The following is a 23,893-nucleotide window of genomic DNA, read 5'->3' on the forward strand; positions in this document are numbered from 1 at the left end:
ATATAACTATTTACTCAAATATATGGAATTTTATTTTATTCCAGTATTCACTTTACAACAATTTGCATTAAAGAATCAAGCGATAAAATATGTCTTATAGTACGCTACGGCGAAATAAATTAACCTCATCGCAGTATTAGTTCAATAAAGAATCAAGCGGAAAAACGTTAATAACTTCTAAACTTGAATAGGTATGGGGTTATTGTTTTTTTCTACTCCCGTACTGTTATTCGTGAGTTACAAGGTCGTGCATAGAACTTTAAAACCCTACATAAAAGATGTCAGGACAAGTCTATCTAGTCTATACCCTGAAAACATTTAGTAGCAGTCGCACGATATAGCTGTTTTACAGTTCAGTAAATACATTGCTACCAACTTAACAAACCAATTCGCAGAGTCGAGACTCCTTCGTTTTCTGCTGCGTTCATTGGCGACGCGTCGAATCGCATTCAAATGTATAGAACTCGATTCAACTCGGCTCGATTCGTCTTAGTGGCCAGGCTTCAAAGAACCATACCATAGACAGTTTTATTTTCATGTTTGCACTCAAACTGCATATTCAAAATGGTAGGCGGTCCACCTAGATAACTAAGATGACTGAAAGTAGGTATTTGTTGAATTTATAATTTTCTTTCAAAATAAGTGCTTGGTCGTAGAAAAAGTATTGTATGCAACGGTGTTTAACTGAGTCAAAAAATGCTCGTGGCGTCTTTATTAACAATTTTCGGCTTCGCCTCAAATTGTTACCCACGCCACTCACCTTTTTTGACCTCTTTTAACCACCAGTTGCATAAAATACTATTATTTATTTAAATTATGAACACTTTTATAGGTTCAATGTCAAAATTAACTTTTTTGCTTTATAAATGAACTTACAACAACTGATTCAAATTTCAAATCTTTCTAGCTCATTTTCTCGATTTCAACTAACTGTCGCTTGATCGCTTATTCCATAACACTGTCCAATTCAACTGCAACTTTTATGAGAACTACACCTGCACGCTGAGGTTCCAGTTGAGTTGCAGTCGGTACCGGTTCTTAACCTTGATTGGCTCTGGTTCAATGTAGAAAACGTTTAGCCTATTAGTACCTTTCTTCCTACATAATTCTCGAAGAACTTACCCAAATATCTGTTAAAATGGACGTTGCTCATAGAATGGCTGCTGCAAACGACTGTGCTGAATACAGGATCTACTTAGGGTTAATATCGAATGAATCAAATTTCATACACGATAGCATGAATGAATCAAATTTTTCAAAATGTGAGCGATTCCTTAAGGTCCTGTCAAATAGAAACAAAAAGCCGAACCCCTACACAATATTAGTTGTTATACATATCATTACTCATTGAGTAGTTAGAAGACGTAACGTATGAACAAAACTAAATATCCTTTCACCTAATCCCAAACATGTTGGCATCTAGTATTTGGATAGTTTTATTGTTTGCTTTCCGTTAATTCGATCGAATAACAATGAGACAGGCTAAAATGGAAATACATGCAAAACAAAGCAATCCACTTGGCTAACGAAAATGCGTAAATCAGAGACAAGTAAACAATAAAGACACATGAGTATATGATAAAATAGTACATTACTTTATATGTCACTAATCTTCTTAACCCTATTGTATCTGTAACTATAACTATAATTAAAAAAGTAGCTCTGTAACTATAATTTAATAATTGAAAAATTTTGACGTGTAAAAAATGTAAATTTTTATCAATAAATGTATCTTATCTTATCTTATCTTATCGTATTCCTACAGATTGAGGGTCGTGCCTTCCCATCTGCTCCTGTCTCCGGTGTAGAGGGCGTGCTATGCTAAACCGTTAGAATCAAGAAGTGCTGAGTCGTAGACTAGTACTTATAGAATAATATGAACATGGATAGTATTTATTTTTACTTGTCAATAATGGTCATCAATGTTATTTACCTGAATAATTTATCTCCACATTAACATTATCTCCATTCTCCATTTCATCTTATTACGTTCTTCGGTCAACCAAAAGAATGTCTTCAGGTGTAATAAGTTTTCATGAGGTATTTTATTGTACTGTTATTCGGTACGTTATATTCTATGTTGGGTAAGTAGTGTCTTTATTGACTATAGCGTAGGGGACCAGATAGCTCTAGTTTCAAAATGTATTAACGGACAAAGAGCGTGCCCTTTACCCTCTTTATGGCTTGATATATCTTCTCCCTTAAGGCCGTTGAGCCAATTGTAATCATTATATACAGACACACAAAATAGATCAATATTTACGTTATATTTAGGTTGTGGCTTGACTGATGACTATTTTCATTCATGTATCGGTCATTGTTACATATATCTTCTTCTTTGAGTCATCTCGAAATTTTGCCACAGCCCATGAGAGCCTAAGCCTAGGATCACAGAATTGACAGTAGTCATTAGTTTTACAAAAGAGGCTGCCAATTACATTTTAACCCACAGGGCAAACAAGGCCTTACTGAAGTTTAGGCTGGTTTCCTTCACCGATCTGGGATAGCGGCTGGCGACAGTGGCGACTAAATTCAAATGGGCAAGAAAAACTCATAAGCACGAGTCAGGGTTTATAACCATTGTATCTGCAATCTCCAGATTAAGAGACGCATGCTCTTTTCAAGGCGATATTAGCGGCTCTAAAATTTTAAAAAGTAGGTACGCTATTTTAAAACTTACCAACACTTAAATAATGCAATGCATGGTACGAAAACCATATATCTTATAATAACCACAATCTTAAAATACACAATATCAGCGAAATTATTCCCATAAATGCATCACAATCGACAAGTTTCGAGACAATCGCCAAGTAGGTAATAACTCAAAAAACGTCTCGGCTCCATTGGAAATAGCCGAAACTACTTCGTCTCATAAATCTACGAATTCGGTCCGAAATATTAGACAAGCTACTTACGGACCAATGGAGATGAGAAAACCTATTGTGTTGTGCGATGAGTAAGATTGTGCCATTACATATTTGTATCTAGGTAGGTATAAATTCTATGTGGAGTTTGAACAGGTTATAGCAATACAATTACAGATTTTAAAAGAGAGAGAGATTTTGTAGTACAAAAACGCAATATTTTATGGAGATGCGTCCGCATCAATTCACCCTTCCGCATCGATTCAGCTTCAGCATTAAATGCGTATAAGTGTAACTATCCACTTCTCATGCTGAAGAATGCTTATTCAAGATAAAGCATGAGAACCGCTGCTTATGACATGAGGTTAGATGCTTGCGGATGAGAAAAGATGATTACGCGTGAGTCATGACACTTGCGATTGATAACAGCTGCTTAAGGGAGGGATGCGAATGAGCAAGGCTGCTTAAGCATGATATTATACTACGTGTCCATCTAGCAAAGTACACTAGTTTGTTTACATTGCAATAATTACTTACTTGCAAAAATGGACGAGGATAAATTGATTATGCTAGTAGTTTTAAATTGAGAAGGACATTTCTTTAAATCTGCCACAAGTGTTACAAAACTTCCATTTTCGTTTTTTGCTTTTTTTCCTTTTCATTGCTTCTATAATACACGCTATCACAATGACGTTTATAGTTGACCAATCCATAACGGTTTTCAACTTCAACTGCGACATAACGTATGCGATTCAATTCAATAGCATGCGATCGCATGAAATGCGTGCTATATGATACTTCAGCTTTAAAAACGTGCGTTAGCTCCCTTTAGCACCTGAACACCTGTAACAGCATACTTTAACTTCCGATGCGTATAGTGTGTCCAAAATCATTCAGCTAAATGCGATTCGATGCTGATATATGTGTCTTCACCCTAATATTAACCGGGAAACATGGGGATTTTGATACTGTAAATGGGTTAGAAAAGATGCAACACTTTTTGGTATTAAAGAGGGTACGTACCTGCTCTAATTCTGATTGTATCTACAATTTAAATTAAGGTAAATTTTAGACGTCATTTTGAAATAATTTTGAGTAAATATGTATGGTCGCAGTGATAGGTACCTACGCTATGAAGCCTTACCTATATTATAGCCCCTAACAAATATGTATGTGATATAGGAAACACACTTATTCGTATATTTCTTCATTTATTATACGTAGACTTTACCAGGTACACGATAATACATTTTTTTTAAAGGAAATTCATTATTAAGAACTTAACCATGACATCCTTTAAGTACTTATGTAAGTATTACAGTATGTTGGTATATGGATCTGAACTGAAATGCTCTTTAGGTTAATAGACAATTTACCCATAAAACAATTGGCAACAAATAAATCCTAGACAATGTCGCTATCAATTACATTCCTCGCGTTTTTCCTTTTTCTGGAACCTAGTTCCGGTTATCTGGTAATCAGCTACTTTCGAACACGAAAATACAGGACATTGTATGTTTATGTCCATGTTTACGCCAACCTCGGTACTGGGTACCTAGCCAACGTCACAATCGCTTTCGCTTCGTATTTTCTCTCCCTATCGCTCTTCTTTAGTGGCCTGACAAAGTCAGAATGCGTTTTGATTTCGATTGCTACGTAGCGTCAACGTTTGTCGCTTTGCTTAGGCCGGCTGTTAAGCTTGTTTATCTGTTTGCTACAATGTCGGCAAAACATCAAAAACGAATACAATACGGGTAACGGGACGTTTTAAGAAAGTTGTATTAAGTAAATAGCTGTTAGACATTGTGTGCGTTTGTATTTGTAACATTATGCTAAAACTTTAAATTGACTTGTAAATCGTATTCAAGTGGACAGAACCCATTTTATCCGAGGAAATTTATGGGTCTGTGCATAAGCAAGCACACCTACCTACTTATTTGGCTTTTATAAAATGTATATACCTAATTGGGTTTTGCCCCTAAATCTGATAGAAACAAAAGCTATTATGAGCAGTTCCCGAATACTTTGTAGGTACATAGCCACGTCAGCAAATTTTAATTGATCCTATTTTGTTACCAACATTTAGTAATATACTCGTATTTAAGTCGACTTTCGTAAGATATATACAGGATAACTGTTATAATTAAGAAAATATAGATACTAGAGAACCTTAATGACGAAATAAAACTTACAAAAATTTTAACTAATCAAAAAAAAATTGGTAACAAAATAGGGATAAGTAATAAAAACAAATTTAACTTTGTCCTTAATTTTTGTACAAACTTTTCGAGAACTGCTGTTATATAGTAAAGTGCACATTAGATTGTGTAGGTATAAATGCGAATATGCCCTTTACCTCATCCTCACTTATTTGAAGTTCCCTTGTAAGGTAATACCCTTGTCAGTTTTTCACTGAAATATGTACATATACTTACCTACCTACTAAGATAATTAACCAGAAAGATTTCAACTTTAATAAAATTCATGGACCTATTCGCTCACCATTTAAATACTCAATTTGGTCCTATAAATTTGGCATTAACCAAACTGCCCCTATAAAATCCGAAATAAAGGTGACACAAAATCTTTACGACACCGCCTTAAAGGGTGTCCGACGCCGTGTTAAACAAACAAGGTCAAACAGGGGTGGTTTTAATAAACAACACTATCGACCTAGTTAGATAGACGCGGCGCCAGCTCCTTCGTTTCTGCGATCGTTGATAACCCTAGCCTTGGGCTCCTGTTGGCAGGACTTGTACGAGTACACTCGGAAATACCAATTTAAATGTTATTTGTGTCAAAGAGATTGGAAAGCATGTGAATAGATAAGATTGCGAAGTGAGAAGATTGTCTGCAATCTAAAATTGTACAATTACATATACATTTATGTGGTACTACAGTGAGGAGTAAAAAAAGCAAAGCACCTACCTAAAAATTGTTGGACAAAGTATCGTTTTCATTTTACAGTCAAACAATAAGCACAATTGACAACCTTCCGAAAGCGCAAATCTAAGATAGTAGGCCGGCAACAGACAGTCTTAAAAATTCATAATCTTAAAAAAAAATTTGTATGCAAATTGACAGTTCAAACTGACACTGACAGATCTGTCAGTGTCAGTTTGCATACAATTTTTTTTTAAGATTATGAAAATTAAGACTCGTCTGTTGCCGGCCGTAGCTTATCTTATGAGACTTTAGATTTGTTTATCTTATACTTTTAAACGAGCAATTCTTGTATATTTATTTATTTATTTATTTATTTATTTATTTATTTATTTATTTATTTATACATACCGACGATCTCGGAAACCGCTCTAACGATTTCGCTGAAATTTGTTATGTGGGGGGTTTTTTTTTTCGAATTTTCGAGTTTTCATGCGTTTTTCTTCGCGCGCCATCTCGTGTGCAGTAGATGTATTGTTAAGACAGAATTATTTCGGTCGATGTAAGTACTATTTATTATAAAGACTAGATGGCGACACAGATCAAGGCGTCGCATACGAAACAACAAACATTAGGTAACTTATAATTCGCGGGCGAGGTGTTATAATATTTTCAAGTCTTTATATTAATGAAAAGAATACTTAACACGAATAGAAAAATTCACTATTTGAGCTTTTGTGGTGTAACGCGCTCCATCTCGTGTGGAGTAGTTGTATTGTTAAGACAGAATTCTTTCGGTCGATGTAAGTACTATTTATGAGAAAACTAGATGGCAACACAGGTCAAGGATACAAAATAACAAACATTGACTAACTTATGAATTTTATGATTCGCGGGTGAAAACACTTACGTATTCATTAAGTGTTTTAATTATTATTACGAATTTTAAGCTTCTTGTATTATCTCAGTACTATTTTAAAACTCAATACTTCAAACAGATGTGCTATTACATTCTAGAATTATCCGGAAATAATAGGCACATACCGCCATCTCTATTTGAGCTTTCGTGGCAAAACGCGCGCCATCTCGTGTGGAGTAGTTGAGTTGTTAAGACAGAATTCTTTCGCTCGATGTAAGTACTATTTATGATAAAACTAGATGGCGACACAGGTCAAGGATACGAAACAACAAACATTGACTAACTTATGAATCTTATGACACGGTGTTTTCAGTCAAAGGAAATAGTAAATCCGATGTACTTTGTATATGTTTAGGAAAATTAACGATAGAGGGCGTGAAAAACAATTTTATGCCGTAGTGCAAGTTGTTCGCTAGATGTCACTGTTACCCCCGCAAACTGGGTAATGATTGTTATCGTAAAATGTATAAGTATTTTTTGATGTCCAAAATTTTCGCTAGATGTCGCTGTACCACCCGCAAACTAGCGAACGGCATTCTATGGCCAATTACATGTATTAAATTGTAAATTTTGTTAATGTCCTGTTTATTGGCAAATAAGTTAGCGTTCAAATATATACTATTCAATATACTCTATGTCTTATGATTCTCGGGTTATAAAACTTACGTATTCATTAAGTGTTTTAATTATTATTACGAATTTTAAGCTTCTTCCGTTATCTCAGTATTATTTATTTTAAAACTCAATACTTCAAACAGAAGTGCTATTATGCGTTATGTTGATTGTGTAAACTGTCAGATAATTATGTTTAAAGTAAAATAAAGTACCTATACAACTATAGTGTATCAATTATTTGTTTATTTAAGTGATTTACTGTTGATTTTTTCATACAAATTTGTTTGGAAGTGGTAAGTCTGTCATGTAAAAAACACAAGAAGTATAATAAAATAGAACACCGAGCGAAGCTCGGTCGCCCAGGTACTATTTTTAACGTCAAACAATTTCGACGTATTCAGTTTTGATGAGATCATATTTATTCACTGTCATGTGCTACGTATACGACAAATACGTATAACGTTCAGTTCAGAAGTATCTACACTATCTACTATTCAGTAGGTAAGCGCTAAAAAATAACAGATGTGTGCCTAAATATACATATAATAATAAAATGAAAAGAATAATTAAAATACGATTAAATTATGACCACGAACAGCTCAGTTTGACCTATATATAATAAAGTTAAACAGGATTTCAAATCGTTTTGGTGCGTTTTTTCACCTGCTACTTTTGATGCTGACCGTAACGTATTACTTATTACTTTTATTTACTACTAATTTAAAATCTTTCGGAAATATAAACCGTGAAATTTAACAAAACGTTCATCTACTGCAGTTTTCCTATCAGTGAAAGTACTGGAAGTGCAGGAGTCAGTCTGCAGTATATAATAGAATAGAAATGATTTATTGTTTACCGTGTACAATGGACTACAATTTTTACACAAACATGTCTCAACGGCAACCCTTTTCGGCTATACAATATTACTTAAACTAATACTCACATGCTTGTTGGTTATACATAAAGTATTCATGCATATCATAAAAGACATGATCCTTCAACCACCCTTTTAGCTGTTGCTTGAATTTTTTCCCGCTTAATACTTGAGGGTAGGTGATTCAAAACTTTGATTGCTGCTATAAATGTGTTCTTACAATAAGCTGCATGGGACTTCGAGTTCGAGCGCCATCTTAGCGGTCTCGTGTCTTGATTTTTTTTTCTTTTGCTCATTAATGTTGTTTAAAGTGTAATATCGATAGCTTATTATGCAGTAAACCAATGTTGTAGTGAGAAGCTGATGAATAAGTAATCTCGAAACGCGTTTAGCCTCTTTTTTGTGTCTACGGTCGGTAGTCCATGTGCTCTTGTAAAAATCTAGCTATCAATTTACAAGTGGTAACTCACCGTACACTGTCGTACTTACCGTACCAAAATCACTAATTAATATTAGCTCATATACCACCTTGACACTGGCGAAATAGTCCCAATGGTGGACTGAAGCCATTTAATTTAAAAAAAAGCTGCATTTTTGACTGCCGGGAGCAATATGTTATATTTGAATTGTGATCTCACACTATCACCCAGTCGTGCTTCCTTATACAGTTTTAAAGAAACTGGAGCTAAAACATTGTTTTTAAACAGTGTTTTCTATGCAACATCCTTAACGATCCTTGGCGAGGTTTTCCTTGTTTGTAGAGTACACTAGTACACCAATGTCCACAAGTTTTTCCTACTATACCTACATAACAAAGAACCAACAAAGTAGTGTATCATTGTATTATGATTATTCTAAAAACCGTCCTGCCGGCGTAGACGAATGGCAATCGTCGACGCCAGACGCCGACAGAAATGTAGTCTGGCTCTGTCGCGCCAATACGCAAGAGCGATAGAGATAGATAGCTACGAAACAGATATTATCGTGAGCGTTTTATGCATTTGGCTACGAACCCTGAGCTTTAGTGCGTTTTCACATTATCCGATCCGATATCGGATTGACTTACATTTGAGACTATTTTTGAGTTAATTATAACTAAATGTGGTTAAAATACCCATAATTCGGTATTATTCACCAAATTAAGGAGTTATTGAGGCGAAACGTTACAAATCTTGATGAATATTGAGCTTGTTGCAATTAAATATTGATTTGTTCACATCCATTTCAGTGCAGGACCAAATCGTTTAAATTGATTCCAGTAATTTCACCACTTAGTCAAGGAGACTGATAAAAAAAACGTTTTCATTATTTAAGTTTACCTAGTCCAGCACTGAATTAACGATCCTGTGGCGCTAAATTGGGCGAGTTGGAATCAAAAATAGGTATACCTAATTACCTACCATCATTCCAGTTCCTGCCACTGGAATGTTTACTGCAATGATTAAATATCAGTGCCGGTTTACAATATTCAAGAAACTTTGCAGGGCGGAATTAGATTATTGAACGGGGCATAATAAGATTATTTAATTAGTCGTTCACTATTTTTCATAATTCCACTTGTGAGGTGACGAATCAAACCGCAGGATACATAACTTCCTATACAAACAAATGATTCAAACATGTGACACATTCATTATTCTCGTCAATGGTTGACTATTGTTCACCTATTTTAACGAGTACCTCATCTAGGTACTGTACCTACTGTACTGCCAAGTTGCTGTTATGTCTATAAGGACCTATTAAAAATAATATATAAGTAGACTCAGCAACAAAAGTAAAGAACAGTAGCGCTTCAGAGGTAAATAACTTACAATTTTGTAACCGCTAAACAAAAAGACTCATAATTATTTTGTAGGCCTTGTCTACACTTATACAGATATTTTGTACGTCGTGACAAGGATATACTACATATAAGTCATTAAGGAAAATGTCGAGCTGGCCATTAAGTAAGTAAGTAGGTATTAGCTATACGTACGTAATGATTGCGAGGGGGAACAAAAGCTAGTTATATGATCGCACAAAAATGGCAATCCTAATAAAATTTCATAGGAATAACATGGCAATTAAGTTTCCTACAATGTGGGTGATTAATTAGACATAAAAAATAACGCGATTGCTTGAAACTAATGCGCAAACAACGCATACAAATAGACTGAAGCTATTACTATTGAAGTTCTATTAAGAATAAGATCCCATCACCGATACGGCAACAAAATTGCTAGTCTTCATACTCAACACAATTATAAAATGAAGTAGAGTACCTATCTACCTATAGCGGACGATTTTTGAATTTTGTGAGGACACTTTCGTCATTCGAAACTATCAGGTCCCGTAGCCGAATGGCATTTCTGCGATGCGAAACGCCGCAGAAATGTAGTCTGGCTCTAGATAGATAGCTACGAAAGAGATATTATCGTGAGCCCAGGCCCATTGTAACATACATTTTGATATCTTTAATTATAAGCATCTAAAAAAACCCTAAGAAGGATGATGTGCCTTATTAATATGTAGTCTGTGCTTACGTTTAAATGTTTGCCCACTGTTGCCTATACTTTTGTTGGTGCGATACGGGATACGCGCGATGGCTGGCTGACTTCTTTAAAGATGTCTGAAATTAATCAGTCTAAGTTAAAATTCGTCTTTATGCCGAAAATGGCGCAATGCTACGCAGCTAAATACGAGCGCTTGAAGTTGGGAATCTAGTGTTAATGACCCTTTGTTTTCTATCCGATTAGTAGAATCTGGAGATTTTGAGAAATGTCTAGTAGCGGTGTTGATATTAAACAAAAGCGGTAGTAGTATGAAACTTGGTTAAAACCTGCGTGATTCAAGATAATAGACGGCACATAACATCGTAGTTTAAATCATTCAATCAACTAGATTTAAGGAAAAGGAACGTGGACTGACTGCGTTTCGTGTTTCAAATTCTGATTATTAACTGTCACGGAACACGCAGGTGTGGCAAATGTCCTTTAACCAGAGACAGTTTCAGTATAAAGAATTTCAATAAGATTTCAAATACCTAACCTACTTAAGTTAAAAATACTTCTCGCATAGACAGTAGTGTAATGCGGACTTAAACATGCGTGTTTTTTACGATTGTGGTGTCATTATTCATTCTTATTTGCAAGGTATGCATTCCTCTTAAATTTAGCTTTAATATTCATTTATTTATAAGTACTTTATTGCACATAAAAAAATAAGTACAAATGGTGGACTTAATGCCTTAAGGCATTCTCTACCAGTCAACCACTGGGTCAAAAAGAAACATTTGATATAACGGATTATGTCTTATTCGTGACTTCTGTGAGAACTTAGTCTATGATATCTGCTTTGTAACGAGTGTAACGACATATTGTGTAGAAGGACCGACGCAGAAAGGTGATATTTTAAGAAATGCCTCACTTTTTATCTCTTCCTTAGTCTTTTTCCCATTTTTTGTTTGCGCTACCTGGTCGTTACTCTCTCTTGCTTGGATGTTCAATATGTATCTAAGTATGTAGTTTGTGTAGGTTTATGTAGTTTATTTTTATCGCTTCACGAATGTTTGTAGTTTATTTATTGATAATCTTATTTTTTATTTTCTTGCTTTTAGCTTATATTGAGTTAGGTATTTACATTTTATTTTATTTATTTTATTTGCACTGCCCTTAACTCTTTTCTATCCACTATCTCGCTGTCTGAAGGTTGTCTGGTAGAGATCGCTCTTTAGCGATAAGATCGCCTGTTGTTACCTACTATTTAAGTTCTTTATTTGTTTGTTTGGTCTTTCCTCGGTGATTTCAACGCCAAAGTCGGAGTAAGGACTGAATTGGATAACACCGACATCGTCGGACCACACGGCCTTGGTAGCAGAAATGATCGTGGTGCTCGGCTTATCCAATTCGCCTTCGGACAAAGCATGAGCATAAGTAATACCTTCTATCTCAAGAAACCTCAACGTCGCTGGACCTGGATCGCGCCAAATGGAAACGTTAAAAACGAAATAGATTTTGTCCTTACAAATAACAAGAGTATAATAACAGACGTATCCACTATAAACAAATTTAAATTTAGTTCCGACCATAGACCAGTGAGGGTAAAGATTAAATTTAATATTAAAATCCATCGCAAACAACTATTTCTGAAAAAAATAAAACAGTTAAGCAGAGACACGCTCATTTCCAATTATGATCAATTCAACCTCGAGTTACAAAACAGTTTTGACGCATTCAATAATAACATAGATACTCATCCCGATGTTCAAGTACAGTATGACACCATTATTAACTGTTTAAAATCAGCTAGCAGCAAAATAAAACCAAGTCGAAAAAATAACAATAAATTGACAAAGGATACGATACAGTTAATAGAAGATCGAGAACGCCACAAATACAGCAGGGAACAATATAATACAATTGATAAACAGGTTAAAAGAAGTATCAGGCGCGATATCCGGAATTTCAACACGAGGCTAGTCGAAGTAGCACTGACAACACATTCATCTCTCCGAACAGCCAAACAAGGTATTAATAAGGAAAAACCCTGGATAACCAGTCTTCGCGACGAAAACGGGATAAAATGCAGCAGTAGAGACCAAATAACGGACATATGCACCAAATACTACAAAAATCTGTATTCCTCCGACACATTATCAACACCGTCCATTGAAAGACCACCCTGCCCAGAAAATATCCCCCCTATAACCGGTGGCGAAGTTAACGCAGCTCTCAAGAGCATGAAGTATCTGAAGAGCCCTGGGGATGACGGTGTAACAACTGAAGCACTTAAAGCTGGAAAAACAACCCTGTTGCCATATTTAACGAATCTATTCAACTCAATTCTGTACAGCGGTAAAGTCCCTTCCAAATTATGCCACTCAAATATAGTACTTCTGCACAAGAAAGGCGATAAGTCAGACATCAATAATTACAGGCCCATTAGTTTAACCTCTCATATCTACAAATTATTTATAAAAGTCATAGAGAACAGAATCCCACTGCTGGATAAACATCAGCCACCAGATCAAGCCGGTTTCCGTCCGAGTTTTTCAACAACAGACCACCTCCATACTATAAACCAATTAATAGAAAAGTCCAACGAGTTCAACGTGCCTCTATATCTTGCTTTTGTAGACTATAGCAAAGCCTTTGACAGCATCAAACACTCCGCTATAATTTCCGCCATGCACAACCAAGGTATAGATCCAAGGTACGTTGAACTTGTTGGAACGATTTATAATAATAGCACGGCAGCCATTAAATTGCACGCACCTGGTCCTATTTTTAAAATAGAGAAAGGCGTTAAACAAGGTGACCCGCTGTCTCCTAAACTGTTCACCAGTTGCTTGGAGGAGATTTTTAAAAAGCTGGCGGTCTCTTGGGAGGGTTCGGGCATTGTTGTCGGTAATAAACGGTTAACTAACCTGCGTTTTGCCGATGACATTGTCCTCTTTTCCCATACAGCATCTCAATTGCAACACATGCTCCAAGATCTCAGCACAGCGAGCCTTGAAGTTGGACTCACAATGAACAGAGCAAAAACTAAGTTAATGACCAATCGGGCAAAACATGGGGTCACGGTAGATGGGCAGGATATACAGTATGTTGATGAGTACATTTACTTGGGCCAGATAGCTTCCTTCGAAAACAGGCAAATCATAGAAGTCAATAGACGTATTGATAACGCCTGGAAGAGCTTCTGGTCCATGAAGGCGCTAATGAAGGGTAACCTTCCTCTGTGTCTCAAGCGCAAACTCATCGACATGTGTATCCTACCTATCCTAACCTATGGCGCTCAAACGTGGTCACTAACAGAAGCTCTAAAGTCCAAACTCAAGGTCTGCCAGCGAGCGATGGAGCGCAGTATACTGGGTGTTCGCAGAACTGATCGAATCAGAAACACGGAACTGCGCTCCAGAACTCGAGTTGCAGATGTAGGTGTCAAGACCGCTACGCTTAAGTGGAACTGGGCTGGACATGTCTGCCGCATGCACCCTGAACGGTGGGCCAAAATGGTTACCGAGTGGGACCCACGGAACACCGTGGAGGGTGCAGGCCGGGGTTCAGGCAGACCGAAAAAGAGATGGCGGGACGACTTGAACGCATTTTATCCAAGCTGGCAAAATTACGCACATGACAGGGTTGAGTGGAAGAAGCGAGGGGAGGCCTTTGCCCAGCAGTGGGACACTACAGTAGGCTAATAAAAAAAAAAAATTGTTTGTTTAGCTGTTGTCGTTGTAGTAGTGCAATAAAGTATTTTATTATTATTATGAATAAAGTATGTAAACATCTAAAAGATTTATCAGGGTCAAATGTTATGTTTCGGTACTATACCACAGGGGCCGTTCGGTACTATGCCACAGGGGCCGTTTTCGGTACTATGCCACAGGGGCCGTTTTCAGTACTATGCCGCAGGGGCCGTTTTTAGATTTATTTTAGTTTAATTTTAGATTTATTTAGTTTAATTTTTATTTTAAGTTTAATTTCAGTATAATTTTAGATTTATTTAGTTTAATATTATTTTTTAAATTATGTAAACTGGTGTTATTGACAAACATTATGTTTAATCAGTCGTTTGTTATATTATACAAAAATAAAGAGACATCGCAACTAAAACATACCTATTCCCAACCTTTGTCATTTACTGTCTCTACTTCCACCTATTTCTATTCTAATGACAGTTTAATGATAAGTCACATCAAAATAAAATTAATTGCGTGGGTGCTTAACTTTAACTAGTCACGATACTATAAATACACAGAATAGTTATTTTTTATGATATGATGGATTAAATAACGAACCTAAGGTGCCTATTTTTATAACATGGGCCGACAAGTCCATAAATATATCGTCACTACTTTTAAAAAAACTTGTATCTTCGTCTGTCAATGAAAAGAAAATTGTAGTAAGTATGTATGGAATGCATGTAGACTTACTGCGTTTTAACTTTGAGGAACAGCGTGAGTTACGAGATTTTTTAAAAGTAGTGACGATATGACACAATTAGTGTGGCTACCACGGATTTTTAATACGTGTCCCGCCAGCGCGAATGTCATGAAAAATGTAGGTACCTATACCTAATATAAATGATGGTTCTAGAAATTAACCATTTGGGGGAGCTGTTCACTTTCTCCATACAATGTAAATCATTGTCCATCTCGCTATCGAGTAACGTATTTTGAATTCATGGTAGCTACAAAGGTTAACTACAAAACTGACAAAGCTCAGCTAATTAGGTACCGTCGTCACTACCGGTGTACCGTTACCACATACAAATACAGTCAGCTTCATATACCAACTATACTTATACCCTATTTCAAAGTATAAAGTACACAAAAGTGTTAATATTTTATGTTGTTCACAACACATTGCACAACAAAGAAATGCAACGCACGGTTACACATGCAGCGATCCCATACAACGCGACACGCGACGCATTTTATATTTGAAAACGCATAGAATATCAAGTGCAAGTCCGGCCGTCATATGTCATCGCCAAATGTGCATGGCATTGTAAGCAAGTTAAAGAAAGAATGATTGGTAATTTGTCTGTCTAGTCGCTTTAATGAAAGTTGCGGTGTCAATGACCTTTTTATAGAGAGACTTCGTAGACGACTATAGACAGGGTTGCGAGACATTTATCTACTATGTACCTATACTATATCTATCAGGAATATAACCTAGGTTGAAAAGAACGCGTCTCATCCTCATTTGGTATTTCTCTTAAAATTATATTGTTTACATTAAGGTCATTAAGTACATATTATGACATTACATATACATATAGTTAAATGGTAGAAAGTGTAACAGTTTTTCGTAAATCGTAACTATTTATTATCTAATCGACATTTCATGTCATGCTTCGTAAAGAAAGTAAGAGAGTAAAGGTACACAAACATACAATTCTCAGAGAACATAGATAAAGTTACTATAAGACTATTAACGTTTACTGTATTGAATAAAATTGATTATTAAAATTAAAACTGTTGGAACTATTTTGACTCCATAAGATTATAAATAGAAAAGCTCACTTTTTTTAAAATGAAGTAGAGTAAAATGAGTTTATATAGAAAGGCGTGCACCTAGCGAATAACAAATACCACATCCTATACCGACATGGTTCTATATCACCTGTGTATAGTACAAATCAAACTGGCTGGCTGTGCATGACCGCAATTCGACGACTTCACGGGTCGCCGAACACCGTAATTGTATGAAGCTTGGCTGCAGAGGCACCTAGATCTGCCACAGCACAGCTTTCACAAACTCGTATCTCTATTACTTTATACATTCGAAATTCAACTTGGGAGTTTCCAGGATAAGACTACCATACAGAGAAACCTACGGTCCCTGCAATCTTGCAGATGTAAGAGCTCACTGAAGAGTAGAGTAAAATGGTTAAGGCGGAAGTTGTGGTTAATAATTATTGTATGAAGCTTGGCTGCAGAGGCACCTAGATACCATAAAGTGCCTATAGCGATTGATGAAATTGGAATACCCATCTTGGAGAGATTTAATTAGGTTACGCTCCCAGTTTTAGAGTCACTCAGACCAAGTTGAGTTGGCCATGGTTGCACAAGAGGTTATATTGTTAGAGGTTGGTCTTTGCACAAGCAACGACTAGACTGGAGGTTGTTTTAAACGTCAAACTTCTAGAAAAATATTACATTTACTTACTTCAGGGAAAAGTATGCCTACTCTATAAAATTAAAATGGTTGTCAACCTAACTAACTAGTTCTGAGTATAATAATCTTTTAACAGTATTAACAGTTTATTTATATGAACAATTTTACCCGTATAAATTAAGACCTTTGTGATTATAGACAATTTTCTGTAGAAACCTTAACGGGCCCGAAGACTAAAAATTCCAGGATTCCAAGAACCTTTATACTTGCTTATTACGACACACGGGCGTAAATTGTAATAAACGCGTCGGGCTATGTGTAAACAGCTGGGAAATTAAAAGCGGAACGCGGGAAAGTGGAAAAAACTGTGGCATATTCTCTAATAAAGACAAAACCACAGACAAGCACTGTATATACCCGTAAGTCAAAGGGCACACTTTACCGAGTGAAGGATTGACTAAGAAATAATAGAACTAGTCACATTATAAAGCCAATATATTACAAAACCCTTAAATAAATTCACAAAAAAAAAACATTTCTATATCGCGATGTATTTGTGACATTTGGTACAGCGACATCTCTTATGACATTTATTAAACTTGTTGTATGAAAATTATTCTACTGAATCACGGACATCACGGTTCGGTACAAGTGCTACGATTGAAGAATTTGCGTAACAGTGCCTATAACCATATCACAAATCTTTTGAAATAAATATTCAAGGACAAAACTAATATAGGGTATTCCCCCATATAAATCAAACAGAATAAATCAATATTCAAGGACAAAACTAATATAGGGTATTCCCCCATATAAATCAAACAGAATAAAGGGTTCTTTGTAAGTCTCCCAATTGGAAATATACAAGGTCATGTTTATATTTTATAAAAGAAATCTGTTGTAGCATTGTAAAACTTTATGCCATATTGAATAGCTACTTACAGCTCTTTCATTTAGGTCAGGTCAGCCAATATAAGCTGAGAATAACATGTACATATTCTTATAAGTTCGTAAAATGGGTGGGTTCGCAAGGACAACAATTTTAATACAGGACGGTATAATATTATTAGTGTGAATATTTAGTCACCGTTACAAACAATGCTAAATATGTATGAATTTTGAAAAATACGTCTGCCGCTGTAAAAACTTATATACTTTCAAATCAAGTCCACTTCCTTGGATTGCTTTTCAGGGCTAGTAGTATGTACAGTCACCGACCGGCATAAACAAGTGATGATTTCTGTGCCTTGTCGCTTTTAATCGTTTGACAATTTCGTATGATATTTCAGACAGAAATCATCACTTATTTATGGCAGTGACAGTGACTGTACAGCTGTACATATAAAAAATAACAATACACTTTTTTGTTTGAGCAGTCGTGTAAAAAGCTTGTCAAATGAAAACACTTCCTACGAATATAAGATATTATTACAAAATAACAGAAAAAAATTGGTTGTTAAAAAATTCAGCCACTATAAAACCTAATAAACTTTCCAATAAAGTCCACTTGCTTGGATTGCTATACAGAATTTTATGTACAACTTTTAATACACGACTCCACATCTGGTGTTTTCCGATAGATGACGCTATAATTGACGAGTAGGTAGGTTCAAGCAATTAACTGGCGGAACGACGACCCAGTTCACTGCCGACGTGTTTCCACACTATTTTGATGAACACCCGTTGTAGCTTTAGCTTTTTGATCGCTTTCGGGCCTATTGCAGCTATTTTTATCCGATCGACGACAAAAGAGTCCGAGAATGTACGGGCCAGGCGAAAAACGTATGACATTGCAAAATCGTTGTGAACGTCAGCTACTGCTCCAGTGGAAGATTGTGGATTCCACAACCTACACAATTTTCCGTTCGAGATATTGTCAGATGATGGTTAAGATGCTCAAGATAAAGAATAAAAAATGCCTAGATGAACAGGTTCTTGTATTTTGTCATCGATATTAACCACTTTCCATGTAAGTGAGTAGTGACACATGGAACGATAGACTACGTATGTACTATCACTTCCGACATATTACATCGCTATTTCAATTGACTTGAATTGAGACTAATCTCTAACGCTCCGTCTTGCGTGAGCGACGGGCGACGCGACGCGACGCGACGCGATGCGACGCGATGCGACGGCGATGGCTCAAGGTCATCGCGTATCCATCGCGCGAAACTTCGGCACTAGCATTTTGGTGATTGTAATCACAAGATTCGCCGTCTCGCACAATGTGCAAATGGTCTAGCGGGTTTGACTTCTAGGTGGAATCGTTTGCGCCATGAGTGTCGTGAGTTCGAATCTCGGCTCACGCAATCTTTTTGCATTTTTATTTACTTTTTTTCTTTTATGTTCTACTAGCTTTTGCCCGCGGCTTCTCTTGAAAGACGGACAAACAAACAGACACACACACACTTTACAGTTTAATCAGTATGGATTATTTGATTTTGTTTACCTGCTTATTTCTTTCTCTAAGATTCTACTTTCTTATTTTTTTTTAAGAACTCCGGGTTTTATACTAACAAGGAAAGTTTTAAGTAGCACACAATAATACTGCATTTTGTTTTTATTAACTTAATGTTTATTTTAATCCATACTAATATTATAAACGGGAAAGTGTGTGTGTGTCTATTTATTTGTCCGTCCTTCACGGCAAAACTGAGCGACGAATTAACGTATACTATTTACTTATAACATAACGAATGCTATTTACTTAATGTTGAAATGAAAAAATGTCATACAGTGTAACCCAGTGTTTTTTAATGCTGCCATCTAGTGTCGACTGGCATAACCACTACACTAAGAGCCCTTATTCCCAAAGACCTTTACAGGGGACAGCTCAATCACATTTTTTGCCATACGAAATTGAACCTTATTACTGAAACAGAAAGTCGATCGTATCAGACTAGCGAAAACGGTCCACATGAGAGGGCATTGTTTGGGCTGGTGTCTCTCTCGCACGTGTTGCCAGTGTTAATGAGGTTCCCATAGTAGTAGTATTTTTATCTGTATATTACCTGATTTTATAACTTCTTATATTATTTTAGTGTTATTCAAACTAGGTTTTCGATATATTTCAAAAAATTGGAAAACAATTATAATGTAATTATTTTGATGCCAATAAATCAATGATTTGTATAATTAAAAAATACCTTCAATTGGGTATTAGTAGATTTGGTAGTAACTTTGAAAATTGACTGATATCCCCAATTTATGACAGTGATGACGTCACTGAATAATGTTGACATTGTCAGCAAGTGCGAGAGGGACACCAGCCCAAACAATTACCTCTCATGTGGACACACTGTTCGCGCCCTTTTCATTCATTATCATTCATATCGTCCATCCCGCTCGCTCTTCCTTATGATAGGTTCAACCTCATTTTTAATTGTCATGTCACCCGCCTCTTTGCCAAACTTCTTAAAAAATGTAAAATACGTCAAGTGTCAATCCGCAAAAAGAAAGTCGTTGTCAATGGTGAATAAAAATATCCGCAACGAATTAAGTTATTAATTAATTATATTATAATAGAACGATTCGCGAGTGTGCAGTGCAAGGAAAGAGAGAACCAAGCTTTGCAAGGGTGGCCACCCGATAAACTCTCGAGACGACAACATCGGTGAGTTTGGCTCCCCATCAATCTCCATAATTTTATTTTCCGTTTTGTTTTATTTTATTACAATAGTTCGTTAGGAACTTCGTATCCGCAGGTCCTTCAACATTTCTGGTCTTCGAACCTGATTCTCTTCCCTGTTCCCCTATTTTCTCCTCATACATTCATTGCGAATCGTTCTCCTCCCGCACCGCCCGTATAAATATTACCTAAATTATTCTTACTTACTCGCTCCCGCAGTTTAGGTATTTATTTATACGTGTATAACTTTATTCGTCGCTCCGCCCTTATAAATTATTTACCTAAATATATATTATTAACCGCACCCGAAATTTAGGTATACGTTTATAAGAGTTTATCCTTTCATAGGAACATAAATTGATTTACCGCATATTTAACCCGTCTCCTGCAAAATGGCAAAAGAAACAAAAGCCGAAAGCGTTGACAGCTGGTGTTATGAAGACGAGTTGTCAATGCTTGAAGCAAAACGCAACGTCTTCTTTGAACTCGTCCAGGGTATTTATAAAAAGTCGCTAGTTGCCGATACAGATGCAGTGAGTCGCGAAAGTTTTCTTGACGCTGCTGACACTATTGACGAACTTCGGACGGAGTTCAAAGAAGTGGTAAATGAGTACAACCGCACGCTACTGAGGACTAAGACGGCTGCTGTCCCTAACTATCAGCCGCTCATAGCCTTTGAAGATTTGTACTGCCGCATCAGGAGAGTGGTCAAGCGACTGCAACCAGCCGCACCGCCGGCCTCTTCGCCGCCTTTATCGGTGGAGAGAGCTAGACCTTCTTTGCCAACGATGGAACTGGTAGCGTTTGATGGAGACATACGTAACTGGCCGCTGTTCTACGCTAGTTTTAAATCGAGAGTGCACGACAATCTGTCACTTACCGACGAGGAGAAGCTGTTTTATTTAATTGGGAAATTGTCACCAAAAGCTCAAGCCGTCTTTGCAGGCATAACTCCGAGCGCTGACAATTATCAGCTTATTCTAGATAGTCTACTTGACAGATTCCAAGATAAGCGCACTCTTGCCTCGACTTACATGGATCAAATGCTCAATTTGAAGATTAATGGTCCCGCTTCCTCGTCTAACTTCCAGATATTCATTGATAAGTTTGTGACAGCTGCGAATGCGCTTAAATCGCTTAAGCTGGATGATTTAAGCGATTTTATGCTTATGCATATAGCTTTAAAGAAGTTAGACCAGGAAACTCTTCGAGCATTTGAGATGCTGCATCGAAATACGAAGTTGCCTACATTTCGCGATCTGTCAGATTTCATGAAAAGTCAGTTTAGGATTTATCAAAACTCGCAACCATGTACCGCCGTCTCCGCCGCCGTAAATCCATCGCGCGAAAAAGGTGTTAAGTCGATTCAACCGCGTAGTGCCGCACCTAAACTACAAAGCTACGTTGCTTGCGCGAGCACTACTAAATGTATTTGTGACAATATTGTCCATGAACATTTATTCAAATGTCCTTCTTTCAACGACTTAACGTCTTCTGATCGCTTTAAACGCGCTAAAGAGCTTAAAGCATGTATTAACTGCTTAAGCATTAAACACCGCACCCGCGAGTGCAATTCCGAGGTGAAGTGTCGAGTTTGTCATCAAAAGCATCATACTCTGTTGCATTTTGACAAGAACAAGGATGAAAAAGCTTCGACATCTGATGAGTCAAATGCATCTACGAGCAACGCAGCTATTAAAACATCCTCGCCGCCGGAAGGCACGTCCTGTAACACGTCTATCGTGACGCAAGCACTTGCTGCCTCTAACAATAAAATGTCCAATCAAGACTCAGCATCTTCGTGTGACACGGTTTTGCTGTCCACCGCAAAGGTCATCGTTCGCGACAGTAAGGGTGAAACGCAGGTTATCAAATGTCTGCTTGACACAGCGTCACAAAGTAACTTCATTACTGAAGAATGTTGTAGGCGCTTAGGTTTAACTTTTGATAGGAAACCAAGCTCTGTATTTGGCATTGGAAAAACCAAGAAAATTGTTAAGGGGAACGCAAACGTAAAAGTATTTTCGCGATTCGACGATAATGTCAACTTCGACGTTTCGAGTTTGGTGGTCGATCGCATCACCGACGACCTGCCGTCAGTGCCCGTGGACATGTCAGCACTGACACATGTTCATGGTCTCCCTCTAGCTGACGACACGTTGGATACGCCCGTCGCCATTGATGTACTGGTGGGTGCAACTATATTTCCACATTTGCTGCTGCCGCACATCGTCAAAAGCGAAGTGGACTATATGCCACCAGCTATACAGACGGTACTGGGGTATATTTAAATAAATAAATAAATAAATATTATAGGACATTCTTACACAGATTGACTGAGGCCCACGGTAAGCTCAAGAAGGCTTGTGTTGTGGGTACTCAGACAACGATATATATAATATATAAATACTTATATACATAGAAAACATCCATGACTCAGGAACAAATATCTGTGCTCATCACACTAACAAATGCCCTTACCAGGATTCGAACCCGGGACCGCGGCGTAGCAGGCAGGGTCACTACCGACTGCGCCAGACCGGTCGTCAAATTTTAATGGGTTCGGTGCCTGCTTTACAGCCACCGCGTAAATATACTTCAGCTTGTTGTACTTCCGTGGATTCCATGGACCACCTCCTCAAAAAGTTCTGGGAACTTGAGGAAGTATCCGCTCCGCCCGCTCAAAGCCAGGATGACTTTGAATGCGAGGAATATTTCCGCGCCACCACTACGCGCGACGCTAGTGGTAGATATACTGTGGCATTGCCTTTCCGAGATGACGTGTTCAAGCTCGGAGAGTCGCATTCGGCTGCTAAGAGGCGCTTTCTTTGTCTTGAAAGAAAGCTAGAGTCATCGAGTGTGTTACGTGCCGCCTATGACGATATAATTCGTGAATACGTCAGTAAGGGTTATATATCGGACGTGACTAACTCTCTCAACGCGAACACCTCTTCAGCCCTCGCATACATAATTCCTCATCATGCTGTCGTGCGTGAGGATAAGACCACTACCAAAGTTCGTATGGTCCTGGACTCGAGTAGCAAGACAACTACAGGCCTGTCGCTGAATGATGTCTTGCACTCAGGGCCCAATCTTCAAGGGGATTTATTTTCAATCCTCTTGAACTTTCGCTTATTCAAAATAGCGCTTTCAGCCGATTGTCGCCAAATGTTTTTACAGATTGGTGTTCGCGAATCGGACCGCCAGTTTCAACGAATCTTATATAGATTCCGCCCGGCAGATCCCATTTCGACATAAATTTAACCGTGTGTGTTTTGGTATGAAGTCGAGCCCATATCACGCGCTCCGCGTCGTTCGCCAGCTGATTGCAGACGACGGACATAAGTTTCCAATGGCAGCAGCGATCGCATCGTCCTGCACATACATGGATGACGTATGCTTCAGCATTATGTCAGATGATTCGCAACAGAAGGATGAATCTGTTGCTATCGCTGCGGCTAAGGAGCTTATTGACCTATTCAAATGCGGTCAATTTGA

The 23,893-nt window shown here is 37.4% G+C and overlaps 1 protein-coding gene across 1 annotated transcript; it reads left to right on the forward strand.

Moving 5' to 3' along the window:
• Positions 1-20,787: 20,787 nt before the first annotated feature.
• Positions 20,788-23,653, forward strand: LOC125231334. The gene is made up of 2 exons (XM_048136777.1): positions 20,788-22,682; positions 22,948-23,653. Exons 1-2 carry the CDS (start codon positions 20,788-20,790, stop codon positions 23,651-23,653), a joined length of 2,601 nt encoding a protein of 866 aa, XP_047992734.1.
• The last annotated feature ends 240 nt before the right edge of the window (positions 23,654-23,893 follow it).

This window comes from Leguminivora glycinivorella, chromosome 11 (genome assembly GCF_023078275.1).
Source record: "Leguminivora glycinivorella isolate SPB_JAAS2020 chromosome 11, LegGlyc_1.1, whole genome shotgun sequence".
Classification (NCBI taxonomy): Eukaryota; Metazoa; Arthropoda; class Insecta; order Lepidoptera; family Tortricidae; genus Leguminivora; species Leguminivora glycinivorella.

Bases quoted from the DNA above. Each gene is read 5' to 3' on its own strand.
- LOC125231334 (XM_048136777.1), top strand. From the start codon at position 20,788: ATGGCAAAAGAAACAAAAGCCGAAAGCGTTGACAGCTGGTGTTATGAA. The intron at 22,683-22,947 runs TTAAATAAATAA...CGGTCGTCAAAT, and splicing joins CAGACGGTACTGGGGTATAT to TTTAATGGGTTCGGTGCCTG.